Here is a 26,522-nt window from a genome sequence, read left to right as displayed (position 1 = left end):
AGACATATGACCTGAGAGAGCTCAACATAATTATTGACAATTTAAGATACATGTCGCTCTCCACCTTTTACAAATAAAATGGTCTTATTTTAATGACCTTTTTACTGTTACAGTATCCTATATGGACACACAACTTTCTTCCTAACTTAAAACACTTATGGTTATTTCATTTTCTCTCTGTTGTTCTCACTGGTAAAAAAAAACCTGTCATGTACTTCAGTCAGTGCACTAATTAGAATCTGAGTGTGGTGACAGCTGATTACATAACACTTAATATTGAGGTGAGGTGAGGTGATGAGCATTAATAAATAAATTAGACTGTATACGTGTCAATAATAGCATCATACACACTGATAGATAATCAGACATGGTAACACTTTACAATAAGGTACATGAAAAAGAAATGAATCAGTAATGAATTGATAATAAACTAATAAATCATTAATGAGTAATCACTAGGTAATCAGCAAGAACTGTGATTCGAGAACTATATAGTAGGTAATGATGAGTTACTACAGAACAGACTGGGAGATGCAATATTAATGAATCATTAGGTAATGATTAGTTCCTAAATATCTGTGTCTCGACATACTGGCAACTTTCTTCATGAGTATGAACCAGCGGCTGAGTGACGACTAACTACTAATTACTTAACCATAAATCACTCTTTTAATGCACCTTCAAGTAAAGTGAAACAATGCTCAGTAGTAACCAAGTAGACTCATCAATTCTTATTAATTACTCTTTTTGAAATCCTTAACTTAAAATGAGACATAATACTGAGTAGTTACCATGTGGACTCATTAAATACTTATACATTATACTCATTAATTATCAAGTCTTTACTACTCACATTTTTTGTACCTTATTGTAAAGTTGTACCAACAGCATTTGTAAGCACTTAAAAGAAACTTATGTGAAAGCTGCTTAAGAATGTTGATTTAAGCCATATGAGTTTCTTTTAATTGTTTTTAATTGCATTACAAATTGAATGTTACAGGGTGATGTAGAGAAATGCAGTCAGAAGTCGATGCAAAACCCTGAGAACTGGTGTGATAAATTGCTTTTCTCCATCCCTGATAGGTGATGAACTGTATCAGCAGCATTCTGAATGAATTGAAAGTTGCCCGGGCACCTTTTTGAGGACACTCGAGAAAAAAAAGACCATTACGAGAACCCAACCTGCTGGAAATGAAAGCACGGATAAGATTCTCTAACCCTTGTCTGGACATGAATCTAATAATTCCTACTTTATAGAGTGAAAGCAGGCAGATAGTTTTTGAATTGACGTGATTGTCGAGGAGTAACAAGAACACTCCAAAGAGAATGAGAACAGGCATTTGCTCTATTTCAGTCAACGTTTTTTATTTGTCAAGGGAAACGTTTGATAAAGTATTCAAATTCATACATGAGTTCACACCTGGGAGCCGCCTGCAGCAACCACAGTCGGCAGGAGTCATTGGGATGTAGTGCATCGCTCAGAGATACTTAAATGTGCTGTAATTTTCTTCAATTTTTATATTGAATTATCGAAAGTGTTGCACATGTTGTCGCCGCAGCACTTCATATCAATGTAGGCGTTCATCTTCAGCATTTCACAGGAATCCAGAGCCATGCATTTCTGGTACTGGCCATCTAAGAAAGTAAAGGGGGAAAAAAGGTAAAGGTTGGCTTTTGACAAAAAAATGCTCCTCACCATCTCACTGTGGTTGAGCCAATATGTTTTGGCATATTTACATGATTCAGGTATTTGACATGCAGATCTCTTTCACGCTTTCACCTTGCCTGATACTGTTTATCCACAAGAGGTGTTCAGGAATGTAATGCCCCTCACCCTCTAATTCTAAAGCCATGTTTTACATGCAAATGTTTTTCTTCAGTCAATCTCTCTTTGACTTTTCAAGGTTAATACTTAGGTTAATATTCCGGTTTTAACTGCTATATCAGTTTGAGCATGTTGAGAAACTCACGTGGTGCTCTGAGGAACCTGGCAGCAGCACAGCCGTCCTTCTCTGGACTGCAGGTCTCTACGGTGAGCTCACAGGTTCCTCCGGCCTTTTTGGGGACACAGCGGTGGCATTCCAGGGCGTTACCTGGAAAGAAAAAGCAAATTTCAGTCTAAGGATGTCTCAACGCCGCAATTTTCATGATAACTGTGATATTAACTTTTAATAATACACATACACTGTATTCTTAAAAGTTGGCTTTACATTTTAAAAAGTCAGGAAACCTCAGAATTACCAAGTGGAGTCGACTATTAAATTCAAGTTGTACGAGCTAAAAGGTTTTAACTACTTGAAATTATTATTCTACTTTCCTTTTTGATGTAACTGGTTTCCTTGAAGATGTGTGGCCTTGTGCATCATTTCTTTATGAGTTGCCTTTTCAAGAGTAATTGAGCAGTTGAAAGTTTTTACACTTTTTTTTTACAGTTGTGGTTGCAGACTGTCTCCACCTCTCTACACTCGTGTTTTAAGGGTAAACAAAGTTGAAGATAGATTTGTTGGCTGCATTTTATTTTCAGATGTTGCAAGAATTTCGTTATTGTGATTTTATTTTGGCAGTGATAATCGGGATCTGATATCGTGACAGCCCTGTTTCGGTCATTATGTTTCTTTTTCTGTTGCCTTATCTGATAAAAATCAGCTCATATTGTGTTTAGTGTCTCTTCCTATAGAAATCTATCCTGGAATTATGAATATGAATAAGTTATTAATAAGATTGAGTTTAGTAAATAGAAGTTGGAGCTGAGCATGAAGCCACAAAAGAGGTACATTAATTCCTTTTTACATAATTGCTTCAATTTCTTCAGTATAACCGTCTAAAATCTTTTGCAAAATGAAAAGACCGCCTTTGAGTTCCTGACAGGTCTGTTGAGAGTACAATACAGAGTTAGCAGGCGCCCCTGTTGCACAGCAGCAGAGGTTGTGTTTATTCAGTGGAGAATCAGTGACAGACCCACCAGCTGTAAACAGCAGGGCGACGGCTAAAGCCAAGACCAAAAACTTCATTGTTCTGTTCAGTGCTGCAGCCTGTGAATGATAAGGCACACATTTGATAATACAGTATGTACAACATTTTCAGTTCTCCAGATTTCATTGCATGTCTGCCATTAAACAGTGTGTTTCTAGAGATGTGAAGAACTGATTTGAAATATACAGTCTAAATGACAAAACTGTAAAAAAAAAAAAAAAAAAAGAAAGAAAAAGCTAAATCCACAGTAACACAGTGATATTGACATTTGATGTCAAGCAAATCTGGATTTCATATTTAATTAAGAAGTGAAGTTTAAATACACAAAGTAAGAAAACCTTGATGTTTACATACCTCGCTGATGTGTCTGTCTTCCTCTGCTTCTTTCAACGTCCGAGAAATACTCATCGACTTCCCTTCTTTTTATACCCGCTCATACCTTCTCCTGCCATGGTAACGTCCCATTAAGCGGTGTATCTCTGTTAAGTCTATATACTTAGCACCTTGCTCACCCTGGGTACACTGTGTTCAGGGGTTACAGTTTCCCAATGATCGGATTCCTGCATTATGCAAGAGCTGCCCGCCCTTTGTCCACTGCTGTATTTAATTAATGAGGGTTCTGCAAATATGAATGTCTGCGTTTGTCACAGACTCGAATGAAAGACGTCTATTAGTTGGATTTGTGCCTTAAGAGGACGAGAGGATATTAGTTAAAGGTACGGTATGTTTGCTCGAGGTGAAAAGTATTAGGTCTGAATTGACTTGAGCTATTGATATGAAGCTAATGGAAGAGAGTGAAATACCTGGCATCTCATATAGAAAGAAAAGTAAAAACATTTAGCTATCACACATGAATGGCTGCCTCAAAAACACACCTACAGCTTCAAATGACTTTCAATAAATGTGAGGAATCTAAAACCTGCACGTATCACAAAGAGGCCACTTGTTCATCGAATGGAGTGAAACCCTTTCACAAGGTCCACATTTTTCCAACCACTTCTGGCTTTGTATGGCCAAACCCTGTTCTATCTTATCTCTAAAAATCTAGTGATAAATTGTGTACTTTTTTCTCTGCTTGAGAAAGAGAGAGGGGGCTGAAGTCACACGGTTCATGAAAAACAGGGTTTTTTTATCTGTTTTGTGTCGTGCTCCACATGCCGAACATTACAACTGGTGGTTTTTGATGGTGTGACTGAGTCTCCTCCCAGATTTGGGATCAGAGAATCAACAAGAGAGGGATCTGAAAATAAAAGCTGGAGGGAAAAAATCTGCTTTGGAGTGTGAGATCTGGGCCGCCCTGCTCATGCTGCTGCCATCTAAACTCTGCTTAAACTAGGATGAAAACTGAGTGGGACCACACCTCATTGTTTCTACATTTTCTCAGTCAGGAGGCCGATATCTTCTTTGCACTGGGTCATTCATATCCTTTAACCTCTGCTTTAACTTTCCCTCCCTTGTTTGTTTTCCCTCTCATCTGGACACAACCCAAATATTACTCTGCAGCCCCCCCACTCAGTGCCACATCACTTCCAAAGCTCAATCAAAGCAGAAAATCTCTCCCCCTTTTGTTTCGCCACCCAGAGACAAACTCCAATATCAGCACTGGCACATGTAAGGGAAACTGTCCATGTGGCAAAATGTCTAAATCCCCCATTGTTGTGCTTTTGTTGCCCCGGCCTCGCGATACCACCGCGCTCTCTGTCGGCCATATATATCTGAACGTCCAAATTTTTCCACTCTTATACTGTGTGACTAGTTTGGAAACAGCAAACAGTGGAAAATGTCTCAGTACTCAGGAAAGGTGAGTACCACAACAAGCGAGGGTGATGGAGCCACACTGGAACCTTCCCAAACTTACGCATGTGTGTCACAAACAAATCACAAATAATGTAGATGACTGGTCCAACTTTAGATGGATAGACTGAATATCTACAGCACAGAGTACAAATGTTTTTCATGTTCACAAAAAAAAAAAAATACAGATCGTGTTCTATGAGGGAAAATGTTTCACTGGGAGGAAGCTTGAGATCTGCAGCGACTGTGACAACTTCCAGGACCGCGGCTTCATGAACAGGGTCAACTCTGTCCGTGTGGAGAGCGGCGCCTTCATCTGCTTCGACCATCCTGACTTCAAGGGCCAACAGTACATTCTGGAGCACGGAGAGTACCCCGAATTCCAGCGCTGGAATGCCCATAACGATCACATGGGCTCCTGCAGGCCAGTCAGGATGGTAGGAGTGTGTGTTCGTGTGTGTGTGAGAGAGAGAGAGACCCCAGGGAGAGACAAATATTTGGTTGTTAAAAAACACTGGCAGGCAGACTGGCATGTGTGTGTGTCTGTCTCTGTGAGTGTGTGTGTGTGTGTGTCCTCATTGTACATGTGTTGTTTTTAGATAAACCAGTCAGAACTGTTGAAATAACTTGAATCCTAGAGCACAGAGGCATATTGGCAACTTGCAGGTTTTCACATCACATTGGCACAGAAAGAAAGTAGCACATTAGCACACTTAACATATAGACTGTGAGCTACACATACCGTCCTTCACATGTGCATTTAATCTTTAGATTTCTATAGGTGCCTGTGTGTAAGTGTTTGCTCACAGTCCCCGCCACATAAAGGAAGAGGCCTTGGTCCTTTGCAGTGTGAGGTGAAGGCGAATTGCTGTTGTTGCTATGATTCAGCGAGAGGACATGTCATTATCCTCAACAGCATGGAGAGCACTACAGGATGGAGCTGTTCGAGGCAGACAAATTCAGCGGCCAGTGTGTGGAGCTGTGCGACGACTGTCCGTTCCTGCAGGCTCGAGGCCTGACCAAGAACTGTGTCAACTCCCTCAGGGTTTATGGAGACGGAGCGTACGTATCTCTGCAGCAAAGAGACATTTAGTGTTTGAATTAACCTGCTTAGAGCACTTTGTAGCACAAAATATTTAGTTTAGTTTAGTAGGTTCATTGATGGATGACTCTGATAACTTTTTACTTGGAATTTTAGCCTTTATGGACAGGAAAGGTGGGTGACACAACAAATGTCTCTTATAAGAATTTTCCCCACACAGAAAAAAAGTGTAATTTGTCTTTTCACAACAGTGGTTTTTATTTGTGTTTGTTTTTTGTTAGGACTTGACAGAGACATCCATCTATAGAATTTTGGCCATGTCATGACCATGTTGCTTGTCGCAAAATAAGGAATTTTACTTTATTTTGTAATTAATTCCAAATTCACGTAAAAAAAAAAACTGTGAAAAATGAAAATAGTGTCCTTGTTACTGTGGATAAGTCACTAAAGACATTATCACCAGTTTCTCAACAGCAAGGTGTGTGAATTATAAACATTAACTGGGAATTTGTTGCTGTTACATTTATAACGTGTACTTTTTCAAAACCTTTAGCGTCACAAAGAAAATTCATGAGTATTGCGCTCATGCGGTAATCTGTGTGTGTAATGTGTGTAATCTCAGAGGTAGGATGCCCTGGGCGAGTTTTCCTCTCCCCTCATTTCCTGTCATTTCTGAACTCCTGATTTCCTGTCAACACTTATGAGAACATAAAATACCCTAAAAATGTATTAGAAATAAAGAGTTCTCAGAACCTAAGAACTTAAAGGGTAACTCCACCAATGTTACACATTAAAGTGTGAGTTGGACAGTTCAAAAACAAATGATTAACAAATACAGCAGAGTTATCACCTTTTTATTACACACATTCCTCCTCCTTTTCAAAACCTTCAGCCTACATTACCCACAATGCAAATGAGCCACTGAGTGACAGCACTGGAGGGAATTTATCAGATAACACACAACTTTGCAAAGGCTTTATACTACTTTTTTCACATATGCAGTAGTACTCCCCAAAACCTGTAAACACCTTGTAATGCATGAATTTGGTGGGTTTAGCCTTTAACTGCATAACTAAACACCACTAAAGGTAAGTAAGAAATATTGTTTTTATATTTTAGATGCTATATAAGCCAAGTCAGACATAATATTGTCAGAAATATGTACTAAACTTTACCCTCTAAACCTTCCAAACCTCTACTTTTTACACTATTTCTAAGTTATTGGTCTATTTTCCCAAACAGCTGGGTGCTGTACGAGGAGCCTAACTACCGTGGCCGCATGTACATCGTGGAGAGAGGAAACTACTGCACCTACATGGAGTGGCAGGCGGAGAACCCCAACATCCAGTCAGTCCGCAGGGTGGCGAACTACTTCTAAACCACCTCGACTGTCGCAGGCAATAATGCAGCAGGGATGAGATCATCCAGTGAGGAAAAACACTGCACACTGTCAAGTAATAATCTCCCGCTGAGTCTGTGGGGCTGTAAAATAATAAAAGATGAAGAAAATGTTTGACTTTGCTTGTTGTTTTATTTTTGTACTGAATTATTCAACAGCTGAAATAAAGCAGTGATCCTACAATATCCACAATCTTATTTCCCTTTTTTCTCCCTTTATGCTCACTGTGAAACTAATTTCACCGTTACATTTTATTATAGAAATGGCTGCAAGCTATGATTCAGGTAATTGCCTTCTATTATATGCCATAACTCCAATACATTTAGTGCCTCTTCTTCATACTAAAAGATCCATTAGGTTGCATTATGCCACTGATTAATAGTTAGCTATGTGAGCATTTTATTTATCCAGCATGGAAATTAAATGGTTTTAATAGTAAAAAAAAACTTGCAGCCTGTTAAAAAAGAAAATAAAACATTCAAATTAAGACACAAGGACGCAGTTTTGGCAAACATGTTCCCTCGTAAAAATGAATGTTTGGCTGTCAGCAGTGAACAATAGAAACTGAGTGTCTTCCCTACATATACAGCGTATAAATCAAGAGTGAAAGAGAGATATTGCACAGGTTGAAGCACCTGCTCCGGGGAGCTCTGCTACCACCTAGTGTCATTTATCTATTTTACGGTGAAGTCGTGACACTCACCTCAGGGTTTTCAAAGAGATCACGATGTGGACTTTCAACAGCAATGACACAAACATATGAAAAATATCTGGATTCTGGGGGATTTTTCCTCGAATATAAAAAGTAACACAAAGAACAGAAACACTTATTCCATATAGGGTATTAATTAATGTTGTCCACATACATTCTGTTTAGCTTATATCCATAACGTGTTTGCATTATGTATTGATGCAGCATAAGTAGTGTCAAACTGGCATAAGTTGTATTTCACCGCCGTTTGCAACACGATTACCTCATAGTTTCATGTTTTTTATGCACCACTGCATCATCTCCCCACATGCTCTCATTCTTCTGGAAATGTCACACCATGGCCGTGGCTCCTGGACCTTTAATGAGCGCTCATGTGCTTTCTCTTCCAACTGTCATGACAACAGATCACCTATCTTTACAAGGTTTCGCTCATGGCCTCTATCGAGTTACAGGGTCAATATGGGATAGCCTAATGAGGAAATGCTTTGTCTTGAGTTACACTCGGCGGCACTAGTTTAAGGGCGATTACCTATGTCTAACCTTATTCCTGGGCCATTTGCTGCTTGAATTGGCTGGGTGTCACCAACATGCCATTAGTCTGCATGTCAGAGAAGAGAAGGGGAAGAGGGACCTGTGAGCACGGCTTAATGGCATTTTAACAATGTCACTGCTGATTTTCTCTGATGATGGGATTTATTATTCCACACAATGGACTTCAGTTTTGAACGAGCTAGTCTTAAATGCTACACAGACATGACATTTTATTATTATAGACATCTATTTTTTTGTGTCATAAATAAGCCTTGATTACTTGCTCTAATGGAGGTAAGCATTTCCTCTTAAGTGGGGGGGATTACAAAAGAGAAGCACTGTCAATTAGGCAGAGGAAAATGACTTCTGAAGGAAATACTTCTGAAAGTCATTGTCTGTTGGCTGGGAGACTTGATGAGAAGGCAGACTGACCACTCTTGTGACACAAACACTTCTTTTTTAAAGGAGCACTGCGCAGTGTTGGGAAAGAAATTCAAACTCAGAATTGTTATATTTACAATATTAATGAGGTAATGATACAAACTCGGAAATGTTTATTTTTTCAGTGACCGAATAAACAAGCTGTTCTCAGAGGAAAATAACACTGTTTGAAGCTAGGAAGGTGGCAGGGTCCGCCACATATAAACAAAGTAAAAGAGTATGAAATTGAAGAGAGTTTGTTTATTTAGTTTGTTTAGGCATAAAAAAATCAGTCAATGAAGATATTTCCTACTTTGTGCAATAATTCATCTAACAGTGCAAAATACTTGCACGCACACCTGCAATATTTTCTTCTTTTTACTGGGTTGCCTGTTTCTTGTGCGCCTTAACGTAAAGCCCTTTTCATTTCGTTGTACATTTTATAATGACAATAAACTCTCTACTGCCAAGGCTACATAGCGCTCCTTTAATACACATCAATAATGTCACATATTTTTTGGCACTTATCATTAGAAACACTATAAAAAGAATAGTGTGTTTGGAAATTGGGGAAGATTAATGTCCCACACTTCCTGTTTTGTGACAATAATAAAAATGCTTAGTGATTCATTATGAGCTACGGTTGTGTCGGCTCTATTTTGGTTTTGCTGTGTGGGATATACTTTATATTTAACACTGTCTGGCGGTGGGATGAGTAATTAGAAGGAATACATTTTAAAAAGCATTTATTGTATCCTCTTACTCCAAATTAGGTCAGCTATTTTTAGCACTCCCGCTAATGCATAAAAGATCATTCAGATAGACAAAAACCCTCTGAATTTAACATATTTGTGGGGCTGTGGGAGATTTATTAGGCCACATTGGCCCTGATTAAAAGATATAGTATTACTTTAATACTTTAGGAGCTGATACATTAATATTCTTAATGTGTGGGTTACGCACAAGCTAATTGTATTAATATACTAGAAATAAAATTAAAATACAGACTGTGTGTAGCTCACCTCAGCCTCAGTTGACTGTATCTGCTCTTATTACATTAATAACGTTATTTTCTATTAAAAATAAATAAATACATTTAAAAAAGCTCTGATTTTTAATATATTTTTTTTTTTAAACAGCACACATGAGCTGAAAATCTCATTTTAAACCCCGGGCTAAATATAAGAACCGAAAAGTAGCCTATATAAAATACCAACTCTGACCACAGAAAGTGCAAGTGTTGTATCAGCTGGAAGCGGGACAAACACAATCGTGGATACAAAAAAAAAAAAAAAAACCCCACACATCTCCCACCAGCAAACCTCACATTCCTTCTGCCGGGGCTGTTTCACGGTGAAAATAACGCTACAAACGTCGACAGCGGGGCGGATAGCGAGTCATTTCAGGCGTTTGTATCCGCGGTGTCGCGTTAAGGTCACTCGCTGGCTGCCTGAATTCCCCTCTTTGTGTTTACACATCCGGGTTTCCCTGTTTGCAGCCCATTCCCCATTTAGAAGCCATTTTGGACACAGATCAGTAACATGCATGTAAACCCCGACCGACCTCCCGATGCAGCGGTGCTACTATCCAAGTGAATAACCTCAAGAAAGACCGTCTCGGGTGTTTTTCAGCAGCCTCCCGTTCGCTTTTTTTGGGTCCACTTCCGACGCGAGATGCCGCACCTACGGACGGACTAGCAGCGTGGCGGGCAGTTCATCGCTCCTGTCGTCTCTTGCAACATTGTTGCAGCGTCGCGGCTATTGACACGCGCTGTGGTGGTGGTGGTGGTTAGGCTGCGGAGGGACCGGAGGCCTGTGGTCGTCTTGATCCCGGACTGATGTTTTGGACGAGCTGAGTTTGAATGTTCGCGACGGAAAGCGAAGGGAAACCTGTGTCCTGTATTTAACGCGGAACATGTCTTTTTCATGGCTGACTTGTTCACTTCTTCTGGGAACTTTATGCGCAGGTAAGCCGCTATTGTTGGTTCTGAATTTGCAACAGTTTTTTTTTTCCCTCTTCTCTTCTCCCCCCTCTTAACCCCCGTCCTGAGGCAGACACGTTTTTGTTTTTTTCGTGCGTAATTGTCTGCGTACGAGTTTGTTGGCTGATTTCAACTTTGCTTAGCGGTGGATACTGCCGTTCAGCTGGAGGGGCTTTTTATTCTCGCACCCTAATGTCTCTCTCTACCACATCTAATTCAACTATCAAAGCAAGAGCTCCGACTTTTATTTATTTTATTTTAATTCTTGTATTTTTGTGCGTAAAAAAATGACGTTAAAGCCATTCTTCCACGCCGAGAAACCCCCCCCCCCCTTTTTAAAAATAAATCCAAATGTAAAACTGTTGCGTCCCGGTGGCAGGAATAGAAGGCAGCAGCTGCATCAACATCCTGAAACCTTATAGGCTTACGTCTCAGGTCTGCACTCTTGTTTGTGGTCACAGCCCCGAACAAGAGCCTGTGGAAACACACTTTCTCTGGACGGCTTTCCATAAATCAATGGCGTTCTGATACGAAGAGACAGCAGCTGTTTGCGTGAAGTCGGGTCTTGAGGTCACTGTTACACGGCCTGCGACTTTTGTACCACGTGAATGTGAGCAAGCAGGCTTGTTATTCTTTTGTTTGGCTCCTGTTTTTGTTCCGTTTTTAGAAGCTCTCACATGGCAGATTGTATTGTGTGTGTCCTCCCCTAGCCGGGCAGCCTTTACTGTGACTTCACAGGTATTTTTTAAAAAACCCCAAAACAATCACATCCACTTTACACCTCCGTCATCACGGTGTGTTTTGAGCCTTTTCCTCGAACCGTGATGAAATTTTCATTGGGCCACAGCTGTCCTCCTGTGTGCCCAAATAGCGCTGTTGGCTAATGCCTTTATGGTTTATAGATTAGGGGCTCGGAGTGTATAGTAAGCTGTGCTTCTCCAGAATACATGTTGTGGTGGTGTAAGCCTCGGTAAGTGACAGAGGGAGGGGGGTTGGGCAATGATCTTGTAGTAAAAGTCCTCCCGGATCATGTGACCACAGATATCAGAAATGCCATCTCGGCTCAATGGAGCATTGAGCATCTCTGCTGTGTGTGTGTGTGTGTGTGTGTGTGTGTGTGTGTGAGTGTGTGTTTGTGTGTGTGAGAGAGAGAGAGTACATGTGTGTGTGTTTTGTCCTTACTACCTTCCTTCCTTCCATCCTTAATAATGAGCATGATGTTTGGTCATTGCATGCATCCCTATATGCTATAATGAAATCCATTGTATGCTGCTGGACAACTAAGTGTATGTGTAAGTGGATGCGTGCCTGTGTGTGTGTGTGTGTGTGTGTGTGTGTGTGTGTGTGTGTGTGTGTAATGGGTTGTGGGGGTAACACTGGGGGATGGGCAGCCTCCTATAGGCAGGGATTTAAAGAGACATGCACTATTTTTTCTGTGAACAAAGATTAGGCATGAATGTCCAGGCCACACTGTGAATGACACGAACGGCGTGTTATCTCCCTCGCTGTTCATCAAAACACGCCTTACATGTGTCGCCTCGAGTGTTTTCCGACGTTCGAACCCGCACGAGAGGGAAGAATAAAACCCTTTTCTATTAGGAATTGTGCAACAGTAGGAGACTGACAGCTATTGTTACATTTCGCCCTTGTTTCGAGGGGACTATTTCCTGTTAAATGACAGTAAAAGCCCCTTTAAAGAAGGTCTTATCTGTCTGTCCAGATGTGTGACACTCCAGCAGGCTACAAGAGTCCTTATCTATACAACGTAGCGTACAAGTAGCACACCGGTGTATGTGTGTGGTGTGTTTCCACGCCACAGTGGGGCATACCATTGTTTTTCTAAAGCCAATTAAATTCTGTCATTTTTCCTCCTTTTTAGTTGTTACTCTCTGAAAAGATCTTTTAGTGAATGGGATTATGCCGAACTACTATTCAGCTACGTTTTCTTAGCCCAGAGGAACTCCCTTTTTACTACAGAGAGCTCCCAAACTTGGCCGTGCGCCAGAGTGATGATAGAGGCTCTGCTCGGAGATATTTCTTCGTGGCACAGAGCGGATCCTGCGCCATATGTCCGTGCTTCCGCCACTGACTTTTCAATTCATTAAGATGTGAGCTGACTGAGGCCTTCTGTCCATCACAGGGTACAGTCTGGGCGAAGCGGAGACCCGGGAGTGTGTGTACTACAATGATAACTGGCGTACGGAGAGGACCAACCAGAGCGGCTTCGAGCGCTGCGAGGGGGAGAAGGACAAGCGACTGCACTGTTATGCCTCCTGGCTCAACTCCTCAGGGACCATCAAGCTGGTGAAGAAAGGCTGCTGGCTGGACGACTTCAACTGCTATGACAGGTCGGATCACTGAGCGAGGTCATCGACCGACGCGCATTTACATTCATATTTTAGGTGTCTGCTTGGTTCCCTAAGTGACTGGCAGCAGGTACAACATAAATATCTGCATCAAACTGTGGGACCTGGAGCAGCGTCAGGGACAGAAATAAACAAAGTGATTCATTGAAAAAACAAGCAAAAGGTGACAAGTATTTGCTGGTTTCAGCCTCTAAAAATGTGAGGATTCACTGTTATTCCCTTTTTAATATCCCTGCAAATTTAAATATTTTGTTTTTGGACAACACGAGCAATTTGATTTTGTTGGATGGATCAACAGATTTAACAATTTGGAAATCATCAGTTGGAGCTAAACAAATCCACACTTGAAAAACCATGGCATGAAGAGAAAAGATGGAGGCTCTATTACCAGATCAGCTGAGGTCCATTTGCAAAAAAAAAAAAAAGAGATTTATAGTGTTTTATCACCAACTTCTCCATTAAAGTCTCAACACATATCTTCTAAGATAGCAAGCAAACATGCGGACCTCTTCAGTTACAGTACATACACATAGTGCTACTTACTCACTCCACGTGAAGCTAAGAATAGGATGGCATAGGACTGCATAGCAAATATTTTCATTATCAAACCGAAATGGCACTCAGCAGGACACATACCTTCTTCAAGGCCCAACAGTCCTATTTAATTTAATCCAGCCTGTCTAATATTAAACTCAAGCCCAGTATCACTCTAAATGGTAAACAACCCATAACTGCTTAACCGTAATTTACGTTCACCAGATCTTTGACAACAAAACAATGCAGATGCAATCATAATTGTGTTGCGGAAGAATAATAGATTTTCATGAAGATCTGCATCATTGTACTCACTCATACATACCAACCACCTAAATACACCTGTTTTTTGTTTTTGTTTTCATCAAGATCCATGCATTTTGTCCTGAGAAAATGCTCCATTCTCGCAATGTTAAAGAAAGTGAGAACAAATTCCTGGATCTGTCTCTTTCATACGAATCCGCACCAAATGTTACTGGGGTCTATTCTGGGCCTAGGCCCATCCTCCATCCAAGTTTCATGTAAATCCCGTCTGCTCTTTTTGTGAAATCCTGTAGTCAAACCAACCAATCAAGAAACGGACACGGGTGCAACATAACCTCCTTGGCAGAGGTGATCATTTTCATTGCCAATGAATCTGCTTAAGATTTTTGTAGTTATCTATAAAATGTCAGAAAAAATTGTAAATATGGAAAAATGGCAAGTGTCATTTCCCAGAGGCCAAGGCAACATATTGAAATAGCTTGTTTTGTCTGATTAATGGTCCAAAACTCAAAGAAATTCAGTTAATAACGATGTAAATCAAAAGATTGCAGAAAACACATTTAAGAAACTTATACCAGCAGATTTTAAGCACGTTTGCTTGTAAACTCACTCAGCTGATGTTAAAAATAGCTTGATTCACTCTGATGATTGAGTAATTTATTCATAATTTCAGCTCTACTATGGCATAGACAACATTAGGACGGCACGATTAATCATAATATTATAGAAATATCAGTACAGCCATGGGCAATATCTAAATCACAGAGGCTGCAATTATTTGATAAAGGTAAAATGTGTGACACAACGGCATGATGGACATAATGAAGTACTGTAGTGCTGCAGAGAGGCCCTGTGCCACACATCTTGTTCTCCCAATGTAAGAAAACACGTTTGTTTGGTACAGACTTAAACAAATGTCATTTCAGTGAAAATGAAAATTCAAAAACGATCATTCTCACAAATCCTAATTCATATTACAATCATAATATCTGTCAAAATACTTGCAAAATGACTTTTATTGTCTATTCTGGGCTGTCCTATACAACACATATATAACCAAATGTGAACTAAGAGGCAATACTACTGCATCCACACAGAAAACAGTTTATCAAGTGTAAATGATTTAACATCATCATCATCATCATCTGTAAGGTCAGCAAAATGGGTTGACTTCGACTGGAGGAACAATAAGAAAGGGTTCATGAGCATGTTTACTTTTGATTGGACCCTCTAAGGAGGCACAGATAGTCACTGCAGAGCGCAGCTCGGTGTCCACAGCCTGAAGATGGCAGAAAGACACAGTGTCAGCGGACCACTCAGTTAGTCATGAGGAGAATTTTAAAGTAGCCTTTATCAGCTGTCTGTTCAGAGCTGTGGTTTCAGATTCAGAGAGCTATAGTGGTTCTTGAAGGTAGTTGGAGAAAACAGTTAATAATACTTGTCCCTGAATGACACGCTCCCATTTGTGTGTGTATAAAGAATTAACTGTTAGAAACCAATAAAATGGGTACATTTTGTAATTTGTTTTAACCTCTCTATTATCCGATAACGGTGACTGCTATTATGAGAGACAAATTGACATATCAACACTAATGTTGATCAGCAAGGACTACATTCCACCAAAAGACATTCGATAGCTTTGCTGAAATTGGAATTTTACAAATTGTAGGTTTGGACGCAGGTATAATTTCCTTGACAGTTTCAAGGGAAATGGCTTTAGTCTGAAGGTGCTGTTGGCTGTAATTATAACTATAAAAGGGATTTAGTGAGACCTGAAAAACTCAGTTTAATTCTGATTAGTTTTATTCAAGTGAAAACACATCAATGACAGAAAATGAAGAGCAATGAGCAGGTGGGCATCTTTTTCTAGAAAGTTTAAGGACGATATTACAAAGCTTGATTATGCATGTAAGAGCACTCCTTCAGTCGTGTTCATAAAGTGTTCAAAACCCTTGTGTGACTTATACACTGGCATCTAGGAGTGTAAGAGTACTCAGAAGTCATGGTTCAGTTCATTCACATTTATGGTTATCTATCTCCCCTTTTGTGCCACAAAAACAAACATTAAGGACGTTATCTTTGAAAGAACACTCACTCGATCCTACTGATTTATGAAACAACCTTTCATATAACCTTTTCACATGGAAAGGATCCTTTCTTTTGAAAAGCAGCTGCCTCAAAAGCATTTTGAACCTGCTATACAACTACCTGCTCAATGAGAAGAAAAAAATTATCAGTACTTACACAGCCTTACAATACTGATGGCAAGGATGTCACAAGCCAGTAACTCTTGAATGAGCCAAACTGACAGTAGTGCAAGTGTCAAAGACAGATCGAATGCTCTTGTTAGGGAACATTTCACACATTTCTGTATTACGCTGAACGAACACTGAACACTTTCTCAAAAGGCAATAGGTCACAGTAGGATATAAAACTGAATGAAATTTCTATGAAATTGAGTACACGAAAGAATCATCACAAAAATAATCATCATAATCAAAACAGAGTAACGCAAAATAATGTTTCAAGGAGTTCCACCTTGGCTTTATTTAAAGCACCCATATTTTAATAAAATATGTAACGGTGGAGCAACGCCAACACGCACTATCTTGGCTTGGATAGCAGTCAGCTCGTTGTGCTAAAATTGGCACATGTTGCTAACAGTAATCGGCTAAAAGTTCCCTGTAACCTTTGATACTTTTTCGATTGCCACAGGTTTAAAACCACACTCACTATTGAGTATTCATCTGATAGTATTGAAAGTACCAAAGCTTTTACATAAAACAAAACACCCAAAATAAACCACAATCATATTTTCAACCCAAAGCTATAAAGATATTTACGTTATTAGAAATGTGTTGGTTTGGTTTATACAAACTTATTCTGCACCGGCATTGTGTACAGTAGGGATCGGCATATCAAGCAAAAAATCCTATTTGATAGTCACTGGGGACTATTGACGATTATTCCAAGATCTGCCGTTTGTGTGTACTGTAGCATATAGCGGCACAGGTTTATACTGACCATGTGTAGAAAAGACTGTGCTACACATGTTTTACCAGAGCCTGGCAATAATAACGCGATACCTATTGGTTTCATGTTATTTCACGCTACCGGTAAAAACAACACATTTTCACCTTTTGCATTTGTATCAAAAGAGGTATTGAGTATTGTTTTTTCAAACTATTTGTGTTTCTAAATTAAAATTCTGTTATTGTGACAGCCTAGTTTCTGGATGTTTGTGATGCATTATGTGCATCAGTTAACATGTAGTCCTCGTGCACTGTACCATGACAGCTAGGCATGAATGTTACATCCCTACTGGAGACATTACCAGTAACCAGCACCAAGGATTGAAGCGTGGATTGAAGACAGAGTCCTGATAATAATCAGGACAAATGTTTCTTTGTCTGTCAAGGGCTTATGTACAGCAGAAGCAGAGGGGAGAAAAACAAGAGTCTAGATCACAAAACGCTATGTTAGGTTGACTATCATGAGTTTGACACGTATCTGGTTTCGACATTTGTTTATTGAAACAATAACGTAGGTGTGTCATCTACCGTTTTCAGGCAAGAGTGTGTCTCCATGGAGGAAAACCCTCAGGTCTTCTTCTGCTGCTGCGAGGGCAACTACTGCAATGAACGATTCACCCACCTTCCTGACATGATTGGCAGTGGCAACCGAGGTGAGCGGCAAATGCATCCCACATATAGTACAGGCAAAAAATAGGTCTCTGCTTTTCCCCTCCGATTAGTGGGAGTGAAGCTTAGCCTTGCATGTAGCAGTAAAAAAAGAACATCATGTATTTCGCATAATAATCAAATCGATGGTGCATTTTAAAGACTTTGTGGTTTTTGTCCTTTTAAATGTAGCTAATATGCTAATCATTTGTAATTCTTGTATTTTATAATAAATGTAAAAAGTACACTAAGGTCATTTCTTTGTTCATGTGGTATTTCAGCATTCAGTACCTATTATTTGAATGCTTGCAACCTACAAGTCAAAAAGCCGGCTAATTATTCTGTTTCCCTTTTTAACAGTGAAAATCCGGCCTCCACCCAGAGTGCCCTCCCTGCTCAATGTGCTGGTGTACTCCCTGCTGCCTCTCTGCGTGCTGTCCCTGGCCCTCGTCCTGGCATTATGGATGTATCGCCACCGCAAACCTCCCTACGGCCACGTAGACTTGAGCGAGGTGAGAGAGGCCATACTCCTGTTGTTTAAAGTGGTGATCAGAAGAGATCGGTGTCCTATTGATTCAAGTTTGAGTTTCTGTACCGCTGATCAATCGTGCAGGCCACTGCTGCTCATCCTAATTATTCTTCCTTTATACAGTAGCATATATGTAGGAAAGGCAAGCGAAGTGTGAACATCTTCAGTGTCTTTTTAGGCAAATTTAGCAGAAAATTCAACTGGTTTTCCTTGTCTGTTATTCAGGATCCTGGACCAGCTCCTCCATCCCCCCTGGTGGGTCTGAAACCACTGCAACTGCTGGAAATAAAAGCTAGGGGGCGCTTTGGTTGTGTTTGGAAAGCCCAGTTGATGAGCGAATACGTCGCAGTAAAGGTCTTCCCAGTTCAGGTATGTCAGGAGTGTTAATTCGAGGAACCTGTGTAATATTGTATTTTCTTGAATGCTGCTTTATTGTTCCAGTTTGTGCCTATCATGCATTAACATTAGTGTACATTTGAGTCCTGTGCTCTTTGAATACCTCAGAGACTCTTCTTACCATCTGGATGAACGAATATCTCATCTATTGCATAATAATAAAAAAAAGATTTCAACCCATTTCGCCAGTTCTGATTGTTCTGTAGGGCTTTAACTAACGATTATTTTCATTAGCAATTAATCTGATAATTAGCTTCACGTTTAGTCTAAAAAAAAATGTTCATCACAGTTTCCCAGAAACCAAAATGATATCTTCAAATTGCTTCTCTTGTCCAATCAACAGTCCAAAACATAAAGACATGTAAAGACACGCATGTTTGTGATATTTGCTTGAAAAACGATTTATTGACTAATCCTTGCAGTGCTACTGTATTTTCAAATTCAGGGAGCCACAAATTACATATTGCTTCCTTTTGAATCGGGTGGAAAATATTCACATTGCTATTTTGTATGAAAAAATAATATAATGGAAAGGTATGAGACGGTCCTTTCTTAATCCCACGAGTGAAATCTGGGTGTTACAGCAGCCGAAGGACAAAGTAAATAGAGATGAAGAGAAAAATGTAGAGTACAATTAAATGTATGTGACATTGGAGTAGATGAACCATACAAAGAACTATACAAGATGAATACATATCAATACAACTGAGATTTTTGAATTTGGTGCAGCTTGTGAAACAGACCAAGGATCTTTTTTGTCATGCAGCGGATGAGTGTTTTTTAATTCATTCAGATGGTTAACAGTCTTTGAAGGTTCTGTAAATGCCTTCTATAGTGCGGTAATGTTGTTAAACCAACTTCAAAGAAGTTCAAAGGGTATATAGTTTTTCAGCGCCGACTTGAATGTTAATACGTGAGAGGCGCTAACTGGGGCTAACTGCTTTGTGTAACATAAACAAGGACCCCATTTATTTTCCATAAGTGCATGTATAAATCATCCAGACCTAAATATGGCTGCATGCTGTGTGTAGGATAAGCAGTCGTGGCAGAACGAGCGGGACATCTTCCTGACTCCAGGGATGCGACATGAAAACCTCCTGCGTTACATCGCTGCAGAGAAGCACGGAAGCAACCTGGAGACGGAGCTGTGGCTCATCACCGAGTTTCATGAGAGGGTGAGTGCATGTCTCCACACATACACACCCATATACGGCACATTCATAGAGAGGTATAGGGCTTCTTTGTTTACTGGAACTGCTGGACATTTTCCAATATTGGCAGAGGCTTTTATTTACCTCGACAAAAGAGCATCACAGCTTTTATTAAAGAAGATTTTATTACTTATGGCAGGTCTGCAGCACCCTGTATACCTTCAAGGGATAGAGCTGTGTTGTTTAGATTTATATAGCTTATTTCTATAAGCATGGAGTGTAAAAATCATAATAACGACTAATACTACTTGTATTAAAAATAGCAGCAAGTGTTGGTGAAATAATACAGTTTGATTGAACGCCTTCGAGGCAACCAGAACATCCTGTTCATTGGTGTTCTCTACAAAGGTATTAACAGGATTAAACAATAATTACCATAAGCGCAAATGTGGCATTACATTTGTGTAATGACTTTAATGCCTGTCCTTGTAGCACCTTCTTATCATGGCAGTGGTAAAGGCGTATTTAGTTACAGTTATTGTCTCAGTGCCATTAGTGCATGTGTCATCTGTTGTTCCATGTTCCCTGTGTTTCCATTTTTGTCAGTCTTTTTAATGATGTTTTAAGCCATATCGTGTGAATTTAGACTACTCTGGCAATTTGTCAGGTCCACATTATTCTGCTGGCAAATGAAGTGAAACACACGGCTAAAAACAATCTATTCCAAGGTTGCGGTTGGCTATTTCCCAGGACTCTGACTGACGGTAGAGTGAGATTCTTGCGCACTTATTAATCCTTTGCTCCTGAATCATTTATGTGCCTGCAGGGCTCATTGACAGACCACCTGAAGGGTAACACTGTGACCTGGAGTGAGCTGTGTCACTTAGCAGAGACCATGTCCCGCGGCTTGGCCTACCTCCATGAGGACATTCCCAGCTACAAGGGAGAGGGGCCCAAACCCACCATTGCACACAGGTAGAGAAACCATGAATTGTTCCTGAACCTCAAAACGCTGAATACAAATTCCAGACTGCATTTGATTTTAGATGAAGCCTTTTATTAGTACTGCCTGATTTAGTAATTTTGCCTCAAGTCCATGGATTAATATGTGTGACTAAACATCTCTGTAATGAATTTGTCCTCAAATGAATCTTCCAGGGACTTCAAGAGTAAGAATGTGATGCTACGAGATGATTTAACTGCAGTCATTGGAGACTTTGGGCTTGCTGTGCGATTTGAACCAGGAAAACCTCCAGGAGATACTCATGGCCAGGTATGGAATCACTTAAACACTGTTTTTAAGGGGTAACTCCATCAGTTTTACACATTAAAGTGTGTTTACAGGCTTTGGAGAATACTACTACTTATGTTTAATAAAAGTAGTATAAAGCCTTTCGTGGCTCCAGACGAAGCTGCATGTTACCTGGTAAACTGCCTCCAGTGATGTCTCTCTGTGGCTAAGTTGCGTTTTGGGTAATGAAGGCGCCAGGACTTGAAAAGAGAAAGGAATGTGTGGGGGGAAAATGGTGATATCTCTGGTTCTGCTGTATCGATTTTGATCATCTGTTTTTAAACTTTTCTAAATGAGTACAACGGTGTTACAGTGGTGCAATTTAAAAAAAAAAAAAATTCAAACCAAACCTCTTTGGAGATTGTAGAAGTAGAGTCAATTTACCCAGCTGCAAGATGTAGGATGTCGTTTGATGTTGTTGCTTAAACTGCCTTATTCTTATGTAAATTACCTGCGTGTAGAAAGTTTCAAAATGTATAAGAAACACAATGTAGAAATCTTGCAATATGAAACCTGATGGGCTCCAGATTTGGCGCTTGTTAACACATCCTTCATGCACATAGTCATGTTTACAATCTATTGTCATTCCAGGTGGGTACGAGGCGTTACATGGCTCCAGAAGTGCTGGAGGGAGCCATCAACTTCCAGCGAGACTCCTTCCTAAGGATAGACATGTATGCTATGGGCTTGGTGCTGTGGGAGCTGGTGTCTCGCTGCACAGAGGCTGACGGTGAGTTTAACAGTGCAGGAATGCTGCTTCACCCACAGGTGAAAGGTCGCTGTGCTGCAGGCTGACCTCATAAACAAAGAACTAGGTTTCATTTAGTCCAGGAAAGCCATCTGATTCAGTTTAAAATGTGTTGTGTCTTTAAAGAGAGCGAAAGTTTCAGATGATCAAAATCCAAACACTGCACTCTTTACTTGACATGATCTCTGTGTAATGATTTCCATTCTGTGCCCTTTCTGCCCCTCTTCAGGTACGGTTGGCGAGTATATGCTGCCGTTTGAGGATGAAATAGGCCAGCATCCCACCCTGGAGGATCTACAGGATGTGGTCGTGCACAAGAAGATGCGTCCAGCCATCAAGGACTGCTGGCTCAAACATCCTGTGAGTAACAGTGGAAGAATGGCTCCTGCAGTTTCAACAGCAATGCCAGGATGTCATGCATCCTTTTTTCCAGTGAATGCAGCTCAATCAGCTGACGTCAGAGTTCTCTGAATTGGTTCTGAAACACACGTCAGTTATGTTGATACTATTTAGATCACAGAAAAAGTGAGAGATTTCTGGCCTGTGAAATGGATTTTTATTTACAGGGATTGTACATGTACGCAATGATCGAAACATGCAATCAAATTCTATATGAACTGATGGTAGAATGAACAAAGTAAGAAAATATTGATTGCTGAGGGTATAAAAGAAGTCTGTAAACTATGTATTGAATGAAATGCCCTTCTATTAAGGAAAGAAAATAGAACCACAGCCTGACTATCTTCTTGTTCGTTGCTACAGGGTCTGAGCCAGATGTGTGAGACCATCGAAGAATGCTGGGACCACGACGCAGAGGCGCGATTGTCAGCCGGCTGCGTCGAGGAGCGCATCGGCCAGATCGCCAGGACGATCAGCAGCACTACCTCAGACAGCCCTGTCTCCATTGTGACGTCTCTCACCAACGAGGACCTACCTCCCAAAGAGTCCAGCACCTGAATGGGGCGACACCATCCTTCACCTGAGCTCCTGACTTTTTATTTTTCAAATCCAAACTCAGCGGATCTCCGTGAATATTTAAAAGCATAAAAAAACAACTAGCAACGTGAATGCAGCTGCTATTTTATCCCAATACTGGTATTTTTTTTTTTTTTTTTTTCCTGTTTTAATGTTTTAATGTCGGATCTTACTAACACATCCATCTGCTGTAGTTTTGAAGTAGTAATAAGTTATGCGAAGGGCACATCTGATAACACCCATGTGTCAAATCTTAAATGTTGTCATTACCTCATGTATTTTCTTTTGTGTTAGTCTATTTTTATTACCTCATAAGTTGTTATCTTTGTCATTTTTCCTGTCTTGGTCATGATCGTCTGCGGCCAAATGAAATGAACCTTTGCTCCAAACCTTGGACGACGTGCTGCACACCTCGGAGGAACCGTTTTGAGACTGTTAGACAAAATATATTCATCTTCCTCAGGGGTCGAAGCGTCTCGATTTTTAAACTCGAGTGTGCTCCCTTATTTTAAAACCTGTGAATGCCTCTGAATGGGATTAGAAAAAAGAAAAAAAAGATCAAAAAAATCGGAGCACACCTGTTCTATCGCAGGGGAGGAGCTAAAGTGGGAGCGCTGAGCAGTTGTATTGGACATTTTTGAACTTTTTTGAAGATTCGGGACAAGCGTCTTGTCCCCGGGGAACTACCTCTCAGGTATCCAGTAGGCTTCTTTGGAACATTTTCTCTAAGTTGAGAGCCAAGCTATCCAGCTAGCTATCATGGACATATTCCTGGATTTGTTTTGTTTTTTAATTGTAGGAATTCAGAGTTACTCCTTTGCCAGTGCCAGGGGCATTGACGGATGCTGCCTGGAGTTGCAATGTTACACATTCTTGATTTTAACTGTCTGCGTGTGTGTGCGTATGTGTGCGTGTGTGCGAAGACTAAATGATGTGAAATGTATAGAGAGTGTGTTTTTAAAGTAAGAACCATGGACAGATAGTTGGGGTTTTATCCTTGCGAGGGCCATACTTGAGTAAGCAACATGTCTGTTTTTAATTTTCATGGGTGTTTGTTCAATAGACTCAGTTGGACACCAGTCCCCAGATACCTCAGTCACTGTACATCATGCAAGGAGAGCTCAAATGGTTGCCTTTGTCTCAAATGCAATGCCATAGTTGTACCATAACATGAATACCATACATTGAATGTCCGTTATGCTGCTGTGACTATTCCAGGATACTCAAGGATTTGTAGATGTACATGTATTCTTTGTTAATATAACGCTAATGATATTATGTGAGGCTAATATTCTGTTTTTGTGTTTTTTGACCGAGTAAGCCCTCAGCTGCTTACTCCTCCAGACTGACCTCAGATATTCTGACAAGTACCTCAGGCTTTTTCTACATGTATATCAAGTTGTGTTATGTATTTTATTGTGTTTTAGTAGTGGAGATATTTTATTGCCGGTTGGGCCTCTTTGTCTGTGGAGATTTTTCTTTTTCTTTCTTTCTTTTTTTTTTTTTTTTTTTTAAAGAGCCTGACCAGTTGTCACGGTGTTAATGCTGTATAAATCTAAAAGAAGAGAGGCAGATTCTTGTAAATAGACCTGTACACACAGTTGCCGAACACTGATCTGATTTTTAAAAATACAAAATCAGGGCATTAATGTTCTCATTTCACAGAAACGGAAAGGGATTTCTCAGTTCCCCCTCTACATATTTAAAAGTCATTTTGACAACAAGCCCTGAGATGATTTTTTAAATGTGTGTGTATATATAGATATATATACATATATACTTTTTTTTTTCAGATTTTACCAGATTGGTGGTTGTTACTGATTTCTATAATAATGGTATCAGTTGCTCTGGATCAGAAGCTGTGTAGGTAGCACTTGCATTAGAAAGTTTAGTGTGTATATCATCAAAAACACAAAAACACGTTTAAAAAAAAAAAAAAAAAAGAATCCCTGATGGTTTGCTGGCGGCTTCTGTGATTGGCAACTTGCTGGGTTTGCCCGTTTGAACAGTATTACCTCAATATTAACCCGCTGATGTGATAGTCGGACTTGTTCAGTGATAGTTTAGCCACGTTGGACAACACACAGGCTCATCTGTTGTGCTTTGATCAGTGCTGTGGAAAGATGGTGATTTTGACAGTGGTCTGTAACGCTTGCTCCTGTGCAGTTTTTGGTAAAGAACGTGTTGGGGGGAGAAAAAAAAAAAACATCAATCACTACAGAACAATGTTTTTTAGTGTTTTGGAAATCATCTATGTGTCTGTAACCACATGATTGATTTATTAATAATGCAGCCCCATTACGATTCATGTAAACAATGGCATGTGCGTGGTCCGAGGGTCCAGCAATATTTATTACACAGCAATAGTCACTTGAATATCATAGTTTATGTAATTAAACTCTGCTGTGACTTAGCAGTTTTCCTCTGCGGATCAATAAAAGTCCATCTCATCACACCTGGATCATGTTCTGATGAGGACACATGTTAAAGCCTCCTGATAGAAGAAACAGACAAAATGCAGTGTGTGCGTGAGCTGAACGTGACCCAGGTGCTTTCACGTATTGTGCCAGAAAAACGACGATCACGAAGGAAAAAATCTGCCGTGATCGGTCGTTTACCTCCAAATGCTGTCTTACACCCAGCTCTTCTGAACAGAAAAACCAGTTACCTCATGCAGTACCTCGTTAGTAACACTAACATGGAGTCGGTCTCATCTTCAAAAAAAAAAGGAAAAAAATATCAATTATCGTGTATATATTTACTTGACAAATGTAAAGGGTTTCTTCCTTTTCATGTGTGAATCCTGTGAAAGCAAAATCCTTTTTTTTAATTTACAGTCAACATATTGTTCAGTTCTCGTAGTGTGAATGGATGCTTGACTGAATCGTGTGACCTTCCCTGTTTATGTGAAGAAAGAAAGTGTGCCTGTATGTGTGTGGTGGGTGTGTGTTGGTTGGTTTCACTAAAACAGTATGAATGGTAACCTTATCTGTGAGTTGAAATGCTTAGAAATATAAAGTAGATGAGAATACATCCATCTTTTTGTATATTAAAATAAAGACAAACACTGATTAACCATGTAAATGGAATTCTTTGCTTTTTTTTCAGCTCCCATCTGACACACAACATCAACTTAAAACAAAACACAGGTCTCATTTGATAAATCCACAAAGAGATTTGGTAGTTTCATGAAGCTTCCAGCAGTTGTAACTACAAAAAGCTTGTTAAATCCTAAATTATGCCTTTAGAAATAACGACAAAATTGTTTTTGGTCTGTATCAAATTTACATCCCCAAACCATACTGTGTCATAGTCTGTAACATACTGTAAATGTTCTATGGTTACATATGTACACTAGATGGCAGCAGTGGTGTCAGTAGTTTGGTTTGATTTATTATTTTATTTGTCTGGGACAATACCCATTGATCAAAACTGTAAATGAGACAGAATAATGAGGGCTGAGAATTCATTTTCCCAGCATGGACACAGACAAATCTCACAAAAATCTATTAAAAATGTGATTAAGCTTCTTTTTTTTTTTATCCAAATGACATATTACATCGTCACCTATTCCTTCAGTCATGTGCTTAACCTTTCAAAATGCTTTGATCTTTTTTATTCAGTTTTTCTTGTCGTTGGAGCTGATATGAGGTCTGAAATTGTTAGAAATAATTATGTCTGTGCTTCAAAACATCCTGATTTACCTACTGCAGAGCAGGAGCTGAACAAATGCACT

General features: G+C 39.9%; 3 protein-coding genes across 3 annotated transcripts; 2 read left to right on the top strand and 1 right to left on the bottom strand.

Annotated features, from left to right (window-relative positions):
• Nucleotides 1-1,500: 1,500 nt before the first annotated feature.
• ly97.3 (lymphocyte antigen 97, tandem duplicate 3) lies at nt 1,501-3,425 on the bottom strand. Its single transcript, XM_084368369.1, has 4 exons — nt 3,328-3,425; nt 2,963-3,032; nt 1,971-2,093; nt 1,501-1,635 (listed from the first exon to the last, which is right to left on the bottom strand). The coding sequence occupies exons 1-4, from the start codon at nt 3,379-3,381 to the stop codon at nt 1,517-1,519; spliced, it is 366 nt and encodes a 121-aa protein (XP_084224495.1). The 5' UTR covers nt 3,382-3,425; the 3' UTR covers nt 1,501-1,516.
• Nucleotides 3,426-4,734: 1,309 nt separating this feature from the next.
• Nucleotides 4,735-7,299, top strand: LOC311266950 (gamma-crystallin N-A-like). The gene is made up of 4 exons (XM_084369674.1): nt 4,735-4,774; nt 4,956-5,204; nt 5,684-5,829; nt 7,052-7,299. The coding sequence occupies exons 1-4, from the start codon at nt 4,754-4,756 to the stop codon at nt 7,185-7,187; spliced, it is 552 nt and encodes a 183-aa protein (XP_084225800.1). The 5' UTR covers nt 4,735-4,753; the 3' UTR covers nt 7,188-7,299.
• A 2,996-nt stretch (nt 7,300-10,295) lies between these two features.
• Nucleotides 10,296-25,870, top strand: LOC311266949 (activin receptor type-2B-like). The gene is made up of 11 exons (XM_084369673.1): nt 10,296-10,837; nt 12,993-13,200; nt 17,586-17,701; nt 18,057-18,208; nt 18,451-18,594; nt 19,653-19,796; nt 20,599-20,747; nt 20,931-21,045; nt 21,655-21,793; nt 22,041-22,171; nt 22,574-25,870. The coding sequence occupies exons 1-11, from the start codon at nt 10,786-10,788 to the stop codon at nt 22,766-22,768; spliced, it is 1,545 nt and encodes a 514-aa protein (XP_084225799.1). The 5' UTR covers nt 10,296-10,785; the 3' UTR covers nt 22,769-25,870.
• Nucleotides 25,871-26,522: the final 652 nt, after the last annotated feature.

Source organism: Pagrus pagrus, assembly GCF_965226575.1.
Source record: "Pagrus pagrus genome assembly, chromosome: 12".
NCBI lineage: Eukaryota > Metazoa > Chordata > Actinopteri > Spariformes > Sparidae > Pagrus > Pagrus pagrus.
Note: the sequence above shows the minus strand (reverse complement) of the source record. Positions and strands in the feature narration are given on the sequence as shown.

What these genes read in the sequence shown, in the direction of transcription:
- LOC311266949 (XM_084369673.1), top strand. Translation starts at nt 10,786, where the DNA reads ATGTCTTTTTCATGGCTGACTTGTTCACTTCTTCTGGGAACTTTATGC. An exon ending in GCCACGTAGACTTGAGCGAG is followed by an intron (nt 18,209 to 18,450) that starts GTGAGAGAGGCC and finishes TCTGTTATTCAG; the next exon opens with GATCCTGGACCAGCTCCTCC. An exon ending in CAGGAGATACTCATGGCCAG is followed by an intron (nt 21,046 to 21,654) that starts GTATGGAATCAC and finishes TTGTCATTCCAG; the next exon opens with GTGGGTACGAGGCGTTACAT.
- ly97.3 (XM_084368369.1), bottom strand. Translation starts at nt 3,381, where the DNA reads ATGAGTATTTCTCGGACGTTGAAAGAAGCAGAGGAAGACAGACACATC. An exon ending in AAGACAGACACATCAGCGAG is followed by an intron (nt 3,033 to 3,327) that starts GTATGTAAACAT and finishes TATCATTCACAG; the next exon opens with GCTGCAGCACTGAACAGAAC. An exon ending in CAGGTTCCTCAGAGCACCAC is followed by an intron (nt 1,636 to 1,970) that starts GTGAGTTTCTCA and finishes TTACTTTCTTAG; the next exon opens with ATGGCCAGTACCAGAAATGC.
- LOC311266950 (XM_084369674.1), top strand. Translation starts at nt 4,754, where the DNA reads ATGTCTCAGTACTCAGGAAAG. An exon ending in TGTCTCAGTACTCAGGAAAG is followed by an intron (nt 4,775 to 4,955) that starts GTGAGTACCACA and finishes AAAAAAATACAG; the next exon opens with ATCGTGTTCTATGAGGGAAA. An exon ending in CCTGCAGGCCAGTCAGGATG is followed by an intron (nt 5,205 to 5,683) that starts GTAGGAGTGTGT and finishes TATCCTCAACAG; the next exon opens with CATGGAGAGCACTACAGGAT.